Source organism: Triticum dicoccoides, chromosome 3B (genome assembly GCF_002162155.2).
Source record: "Triticum dicoccoides isolate Atlit2015 ecotype Zavitan chromosome 3B, WEW_v2.0, whole genome shotgun sequence".
Taxonomy (NCBI): Eukaryota; Viridiplantae; Streptophyta; class Magnoliopsida; order Poales; family Poaceae; genus Triticum; species Triticum dicoccoides.
Genome location: NC_041385.1, coordinates 695,913,796 through 695,922,096, shown reverse-complemented (window position 1 = coordinate 695,922,096; position 8,301 = coordinate 695,913,796). Strand labels below are relative to the sequence as shown.

The following is an 8,301-nucleotide window of genomic DNA, read 5'->3' as shown; positions in this document are numbered from 1 at the left end:
TTCGCCGGAAGAATAAGGTGGGGGTGGTACGTATACGTACGAGCGGCCAACCACCGGGCGGTGCCAAACCGCGCAGGTCGCGCCCGCCGCGTCGTGAAAAAAAAACACACGCGGCGCGACACTTGGACGCGACCCGACGGCACAACTGGGCGGCCCCCGCGGTCGTCACGCGGCCACATGGCGCCCGCCGGCCCTGCGGCGCCGCCCCCGGCTCGACACCTGCGCGGCCGCTCGGCCGTCCGTTGCTGCCGTGCCACCGCTCTTGACAGTTCACGCGCGCGGCGGGGCGCCAGCTCTCCGTCCCGTAGCGGCGAAAGGGACGAGAGTGACGCCGGAGTGCGTTCAGAAAGTGAGTATCGTATCGAGGTTCGGCTCCGCCACGGCCGCGAGCGCTCTACACATGTCCCGAGCTCGTGAAAATGGGGTTCACCGTGGGCAACGCGTGCGCCTCGCACGTGTTTACCTCGCTCGCTGTGACCCTCGCTGTGTGTGACGCGTCACGCTTGTATGATGACGTTTTCCCGGTGATCTCACGAAGAAAAACTCCACGGCCGCACCGCATTGCACTGGGACGCGGTGCGGACAGAGCCGGGCAGGCACAGCCTGCAGGCACGAACGAAGTGGAGTAGAGAACAGAGGCGTAGGTTTTTCTTTTAGCAAATAACAGAGGCGTACGTGCATGCTACAGCCGCTGGCTGCCACTTCGACGGCGCATCCCCCACCTCGTACTTAACGCCACCGCACGGGACTCTGATTCCCCTGGCCCACATGCGCCGCGCGAAGAAAGGCCACGCGCCCCCCAAAATATCTGAGCCCATGGACCGGCCACCCCCACCCCCACCCGGCTTAGTACACTCCCAACCAGGATGATCCACCCGAGAAAAAAAATCACTAATTCACAATAAAAACTCTTGTACTCCCTCCGTCTAAAAATACTTGTACGAGAAATGAATAAAAATAGATATATCAAAACTAAAATATGTCTAAGTACATTCATTTCTCTAATAAATACTTTTTACCGTAATAATCATCATGCATGGTAGGAACTCCTACTGATACTTGCCGCATACAATCAAGCATTACAACTTGCCTTCGGCTGGCGCATGTCGTCACCCCCACTAGGGTTTCGGAAATTGAGACGGTGGAACACCTAAGTTCGAGTTGGAAAGGTGCAACCACAAATCATATAACTCATACCAAAAAATGGCTACGTCACCAGGTGGAATAGAAAATGAGGCTTAATATCTAGCCTTTCTTTCTTATCTTGTATATATAGATTCATGACAAAATAGCATGAACTACCACAGGCTACACCATTATTTTTCTCATATTTGTGTCCATGGCAGCTCGTGTCTCTGATGCCAAACCGAGCGATTACATTGCCATGCATGCACCGCCTATCTCTTCCTCCTAGATTTTTAATAGCCACTCACGCGTGAATCCCGAAAACACCTCTACATCATAATTTCCGTCATTGTGTGTAAGATAGTGACGTTTCAACTTTCATCTTTCATGTCTTCTAGACCATCATGTTGATATGATCACCTCTCTACTGTAAACTTTCAATAACCACCGAAGTATGAGTCTTAGAAACAACCCCATCCCACAGTCATTCATTGCGTGTAAGATAGTGGCGCTTCATTAACCACTCGCGTGTGAATTTTGGAAACACCCCTACACATAAATATAGTCATGGTGTGTAAGAGTTTGGTGTTTCAACTTTCATCTTTGGTGTCACGCTAGACGACCCTCTTGGCGTGCATTTGCTCATCTCTCCCTCGTAAATGTCCAACAACCACCGGCGCAGGGATCTCACAAACAGCCATTGCGTGTATTATCGTGTTAACTCCCTACGCCCGTTGCGGTTCATGTTTTTGTTGTCACACTCCCCACCATGTCGGCATGCGCCGATAATCTTTCCCTCGTAAACTTCCAATACCAACATATGGATCATAGATAGAACACCATCCCGAGGAGCAACCATTGCATGTAAAGATAGTGGCGTTTCAACTCCTTGTGTCTGTAGCGTTCACAGTGTCGCACTAGATGAGCATGCTGGCATGCGAAGATCATCTCTTCTTTATAAACTTTCAATAACCACCGACGCGTGGATTCCAGTAACAATCTACCCACCACAATGTCGCACTAGATGAGCATGCTGGCATGCGAAGATCATCTCTTCTTTATAAACTTTCAATAACCAACGACGCGTGGATTCCAGTAACAATCTACCCACCACAAATATTCATCGCGTGCAAGAAAGTAAGTTTTCAACCGCGGATATGTCTGTTGCAGTTCATGCTTCTAATGACGCAACTGGATAACCACGCAGGCATGCGCCAACCATCTTTCCCCGTAAACTTTCAATAATCATCGACATGTGGATGTCACAAACAACCCTACCCTGCAAAACAGTCATTGCGTGTAAGACAATTGTTTTTTTCTTTGAGGCTGAGACAATTGGTTTTCAACCGTGTGCCCGTAGCAGTTCGCGCGTCCGGCGCCACACCGGACCACCACGTTCCGGCCGCCGGGACCCGGCTGCCCCGCCGTGAAGGGCAACAAGTAAAGTGGGTGCACGGCGCTGGTACCCATAGCGGAGCAAGAGAGACCTCTTCCGGTCTATAAAACCTTTTCTCTCTCCGCTGTCTGGTCTCTCACCTCCATCTTGGCATTTCCGGGGCTCCGCCAATATAACCCTCCGCCCTCCCTTTTCTCTCTCCAACCACTCCGCCTCGCCTCGCCTCGCCCAGCCCCCCTGTCCTGTCCTGTGCGCCCGTCGCGACAACCATCTGACTAAGCAGCGCCCTCCGCGCAGCGGCCCATGGCGCCGGCGGTGGGGATCAAGCGGGCCGCCGCGGCGCAGGCCGTCACGGTGCAGGCGCCGCCGCCGCCGCCCGACGCGCGGCTGGTGCGCGAGGCCGTGCGGACCTCCACGATCGCCGAGGCCGTCGCCCCCGCCGCCCTGCAGGCTCCCGCGCCCGCGCTCGAGGGCTTCCTCTGCCTCGAGGAGGTGGAGGGGCGGCGGTGGAAGTACGTGGTCGATGCAGCCCCCGGGAAGGGCAGGGGCAGGGGCCGGGGCGGGTCCGCTGTTCCCCTGGGGGCCTCCGTCCGGGCCGTGCCGCTCCAGTCGCCGCTGCCGCCCGCCGAGGTGAGCCGTTTTGGTGGGATTGCGGCGTCCCGTCGTCTTTGCTGCTGTTGGTTGTGTGTTTTTGGTGTGATGGCTCTCCTCCGCGTTAGGTTTCCTGTTTGATTTGGGGGAATTGGTTGTGGATTTTGGGCGATTTGGTGTGCGCAAGGCGTGGCCATCTGCGAATTGTAGATTATTTGTGCAGCTGCACAATGTAGATATGTTTTTTTCTTCTCAGGATGCACGCTCTAATTCTGACTCGATACTTTCGAGGCAGTTTTATTTTATTTAGGTGAAACCGGGAGAGTAAATTGTGTCGTACTTCCAGGACTGTGACTTTGTTCCTGTACAAAGTTATTTTAGTCCAAGGTAGTATTGTTTTCGCCGTCAATTTTTGGTTGGGACTAAGGTAGTTTCTAGGAAATTTAATATTGCAGTGGACTACACATGCCAGATTAAGTTGATTGCTGACTGAAAGTTCTTTTTGGAATTATTACCTGTGGAAGTTGTCCTCTTCAGTTTATTCTCATCCTTTTTAGAGAAGAAATTGGGATTAATTGAATTAATTCTGTAGTTAAGTTGTGCAGCAGTTGTTTTCAACTATTGAATAGAGGATTCAACACTGTTATGTGAAGATTAAAGTGCTGTGTGGAGAGTTGAACTCACTCCACATTTATGTTCTATCTCTAATAAAGTACATTGACCATACAGGTTTGATAAATAACACCGTTACACACTATGGCTGCAGGAAATAATGGCGTTCGTAAGATCGTATGTTGTGCCTGAAGGGTTTCCAGACAGTGTTACTCCTTCATACGTCCCATACATGACCTGGAGAGCTCTCAAGGTACAGTTTAGAACTTGTGTTCAGCACTGTCTTGATTCATCTGTATCATGCTAAGATTTGTTCGCTGTTCAGCATTTTTTTGGTGGAGCAATGGGTGTGTTCACAACAAGAACCTTGCTGAGCTCCGTTGGAGTCTCTCAAAGCAAGGTTACCCCGGGTGCTATTGCTATCAACTGGATCCTCAAGGTAAACAAATCATGTCTATTCAAGAATCTATTTGTTTAGGTCATCATACTTTCTACTGATTCATTTTAAGACAAATCAAAAATTTATCACTCCCTCCGATCCATATTAATTGACACACCCTTAGTACAAATTTGTACTAAAGTTGTACTAAGCATGCATCAATTAATTTTGACCTGAGGGAGTAGAAGAGTTTTTTGCGATAAACTTCATGAACCTGAAGTCTTATCCTTCTAGAGTTATTGGTCATCTGATAGCAATATCTTCTGTTGGCTGATATGCTCTTCTTTGCTTCTTGTCATTAGAAATCAAACACGTATTATTTATTCTAACCATATAGTTGTGATTGTGGTCCTGCTCTAGGACGGTGCTGGACGTGTTGGAAAAATGCTTTTTGCGCGACAAGGAAAGAAGTTTGACAATGACCTAAAGCAGGTAAAACATTTTAAAGCATGTTTACATTTTTTTTTACCATCTAGTTATCTACTGTACTTTATTTCCAATTTCTTGGTCCCATGTGCACGACTAACTGAAACTGAATTTTTCTGTAGCTCCGCTTTTCTAGTGATCTCTTGCTGGAGATAGGCGCTGGGATAGAGTTAGCTACTGCAGCCTTCCCTCAGTTTTTCTTGCCTATGGCTTGCGTTGCAAATGTTGTAAAGGTCTGTCCTCGCCGGTCGTTCAAAGTTGGAGTAATTGGATTTCAAGTACATGTACTCGACACTGTTTTGAAAGTATTGATGAAGAACTTCTGTTTTTTCATGCAACATTTTTAGAATGTCGCTGCTGTTACATCGACCTCAACTCGCACCCCAATCTACAAGGCATATGCAAGAGGAGAAAATATTGGAGATGTAACTGCTAAGGGCGAATCTGTCGGGAACATTGCAGATCTGGTAACTATTAACATGTTTCCTTGAACTTTTTGCGCAAGTGGCACATTAATGAGGCATGCAACTGAGTTGGCTGATTTACTTGCATAGTTGGATCGTGTGACCTGAGCTTTGGCTTTGGTTGTATGAGTATGATATCATCTGTTCACTTAATTTAACAGCAATTCTGACATTATTTTGTTGATTTCACATGAAGCTGGGCACTGGTTTGAGCATCTTTATCACAAAGCGGAACCCATCGTTGGTGACTTCATTTGCCCTCCTGTCATGTGGATATCTCCTGAGTTCATATCATGAGGTTCACCTCAATACTTTATTTCTTGGGTCTTGTTGCTCCCTCTGCAAGTCATATGTTGATACTGAGTTTCTTATCAGGTGAGGTCTGTTGTGCTGAATACCCTAAACAGGGCAAGGTTTACTGTTGCAGTGGATTCCTTTATTAAGACAGGTAAATCACATATTTTGGCTTTGATTTTTTTTTAGATATTATGCTTTGGATTGTTCTAGAAAGTGCAAACATACTTCTAGAATTGTTTATATGGACAAACCACTGATCTTTATCAGTTATATTAATGTGACTAGTAATTAGTAAAGCGGCACTTATATTTGTGAAATGCTTCCTAAAGCGAAGCCAAATACAGTATTAGGCATAGCAAAGTAAGAATTCAAAGGGCTTTAGAAAAGATTTGACAGTTCCTTTTGATCAATCCATAACCATGGTGAAAACATGAACTCTTGGTGTGTATCAGCACAATGGGTTGGACATACTCTCTTCTATCCTTGCACTCACAGTATTGAGCTCGAAACTGCCATATGGAACTTTTAGAGTCTCTTGAAGTTCTAATTGTGGTCTCTTTTAGATGCATCTTCTGTCTTAATTGCGATTTTATGTAGTACCTGATTCTCCAACCTTTCATGGTACAGGGTATGTTCCCTCGTTGAAGGAAGGAAACTCGCAGGAGACAATATTTATTCATCCTTGGCGGCATGAGCCAGTTTCAATAGGTTTGCACTTGGTTTCTTCTGACTGTGGTCCTTTCGCTGTACATGGAATGTTTTTTTTTACAGTCTGATACTTTTTTTCAGGATCACGATTTGGAGAAGCATTTCAAGAACCCGTTTCATTTGTTGCTACAAGGCCTTTGTTTGAGGTACATCCCCAGCTCCCTGGCCAGTGGCCACTACCAGTATATTTCCTGCATTCCTTCTTTTGGTATGGCTAATACTTCCTATCTTAATTGCAGGATGAGCGATACATGGTAACATATAACCCAACAAAGGATAAAGTATATGCATTGCTCAAGGACCAAGCAAAGCCAGATGACATTCTCAAAGCTGCTTTCCATGTAAGCAGCTGTTTGCATTGCAATAATTTTGGCTTTTAGGTGTGTTTGCGGTCCCTAATTGTCCTATGTCCTGATAACGACACTGCTTTACAGGCCCATGTGTTGCTGCATTTCATCAATGTATCACATGAACGGAAGAGGATGAGCTCCAATCGATCAGATCACTATGGAAACCCGCACCCACGGAACATGGATTTCCTGGCACACATCGCAGAATCCTGCAAAATTGTGTCATCCTCTTATGGAACATTCAGGAAGAAAGCAAAAGAACAGGTAACGCTCCTTCTCTTTGTGATAAGTGTGCTATCTACTATCTAGCACTCCCAACTACTAGACATAATTGTGACAAGCCGCTTGATTGAAACCCTCGATACATGACTAACCACATTCCTTTTTGTTGCATTTCAGGGCTGGATAATGTCAGAGTCACTTCTTAACCCTGGGAAGGCTCGATTATGCGTCACGAGACCGCAGTGACTTCACTATTTCCGTTTACCATCGACGGGATGATACCATCTCTAGCTGTTACTCTAGCTTTTTCGACGGGATGATACCATCTGTAGCTGTTACTCTAGCTTTTTCGACGAAGACGGGACATGATGCTGATGAGTTGTTGGTAGCTGAACTAACATGTGTTGGAGCCCGGCCTAGGTGTGAACCAGTGAGCCTACCATCTCGTGCAACCCCTACTGCTGTATCAACTACAGCTGCCGAAATCCGGGGACACCAAGAAGCTGTAAGTCGTATGTTCTTGCCCCCCCTTGACTTGTATTTACACCAAAAATCTGTTGCTGACCAATCATTTGATGCTTGGGACTTGTCAGGTATGCTCGCGCTGAGCCATGAGAAGACTGAGGGCGACCTCCAACCGCTAACTGCATAGGAGTAGGTTCCGTAGAGGGACGTATATTTAAGCTTGCTGGTAGTAGCGTCGCTGTGATGGAGGACTTGCTAACTGTATGTAGCCTGTTCCTGAGTGGTGTTCGTCGGCTGCGGAGTCGTTTTCGGAATGTAGGAAGAGCTGTTTCCTTTTTTGCTGTGCTTTGAGATATGGTGTTCGTCATGCACCTTTGTAGGGCCGCTTGTTGTAAGTTGCAGTTTTTCCGGGTGGAGAGTGTTTTTATGTCGATGCTTGTACATACTAGTACCTGCTTGTTGTAATAATCGGAAGCGTTTTGCTGTTGAGTTAAATTTTGTGTGATGTAGTATCTCATTGCCGCTGCAAAAGCATTTTCTGGTACTCTGCTGCATCTGGGTTAGTACAACAGCATTTTCCGGTACTCTGCTGCATCTGGGTTAGTACGGCCGATGGGGGCGAAACGAGCTGTTCCGTTCCGTTTGTGGCTGGATCCTTTTCTTCTTCTTCCGAGTATATTACTTACATAGAAAAGTTAGCATTTCAACCCTGAACTAACCATTTGGTTTAATTTATAACCCTGATCTTTAAAACCGGTCGAAATACACCCCGAATCACACATGAGTTCAAAACTCAAACCTGCTCTCGGTTTTGAGTTGGTCAAGCAGTTTTGACCATAGTCAATGCTGACAGGGCAGCACCACATCAGCAGTCATTGTTGGTTGGGAGGAGTGAAAAAAAGTGGCTCGTTTTCTTTATCTCTGACTTGCCCGACCCCAACACTTTCGCGCCATACCATCCGCCGCCGGCCTCGCAGCCACTGCCTCCGTCTGCCGCACGTACACACGCTGCTACCGGCAGCACGCACGCAAGCTGCTGGCCCAAAGCGGGCACACACGTTGCTGGCCAGGAGTGTTGAGTAACGTGATTGTATTAGGAAACATAGGTTAGACTAGGAAATATTCTGGCTTGATTTGTATTCCAAGTAGATCATGTACTTCTATATGTATGCCTACGAGGCTCAAGCAATACAACGATTATTCCAC

The 8,301-nt window shown here is 47.0% G+C and overlaps 1 protein-coding gene across 2 annotated transcripts; it reads left to right on the top strand.

Moving 5' to 3' along the window:
- The first annotated feature begins 2,686 nt into the window (after positions 1 to 2,686).
- On the top strand, positions 2,687 to 7,612 carry LOC119277936 (protein root UVB sensitive 6-like). Of its 2 annotated transcripts, none has more exons than XM_037559285.1 (14): positions 2,687 to 3,151; positions 3,879 to 3,977; positions 4,050 to 4,163; positions 4,524 to 4,595; positions 4,712 to 4,822; positions 4,937 to 5,056; positions 5,250 to 5,351; positions 5,429 to 5,501; positions 5,978 to 6,058; positions 6,140 to 6,204; positions 6,298 to 6,399; positions 6,493 to 6,672; positions 6,808 to 7,135; positions 7,224 to 7,612. In XM_037559285.1, exons 1-13 carry the CDS (start codon positions 2,825 to 2,827, stop codon positions 6,874 to 6,876), a joined length of 1,515 nt encoding a protein of 504 aa, XP_037415182.1. In that variant the 5' UTR covers positions 2,687 to 2,824; the 3' UTR covers positions 6,877 to 7,135; positions 7,224 to 7,612. The 2 variants fall into 2 exon arrangements, with proteins under 2 accessions (XP_037415182.1, XP_037415183.1); XM_037559286.1 differs by having other exon boundaries at positions 6,808 to 7,142.
- The last annotated feature ends 689 nt before the right edge of the window (positions 7,613 to 8,301 follow it).

Bases quoted from the DNA above. Each gene is read 5' to 3' on its own strand.
- LOC119277936 (XM_037559285.1), top strand. From the start codon at position 2,825: ATGGCGCCGGCGGTGGGGATCAAGCGGGCCGCCGCGGCGCAGGCCGTC. The intron at 6,400-6,492 runs GTAAGCAGCTGT...ACTGCTTTACAG, and splicing joins TTCTCAAAGCTGCTTTCCAT to GCCCATGTGTTGCTGCATTT. The intron at 6,673-6,807 runs GTAACGCTCCTT...GTTGCATTTCAG, and splicing joins GGAAGAAAGCAAAAGAACAG to GGCTGGATAATGTCAGAGTC.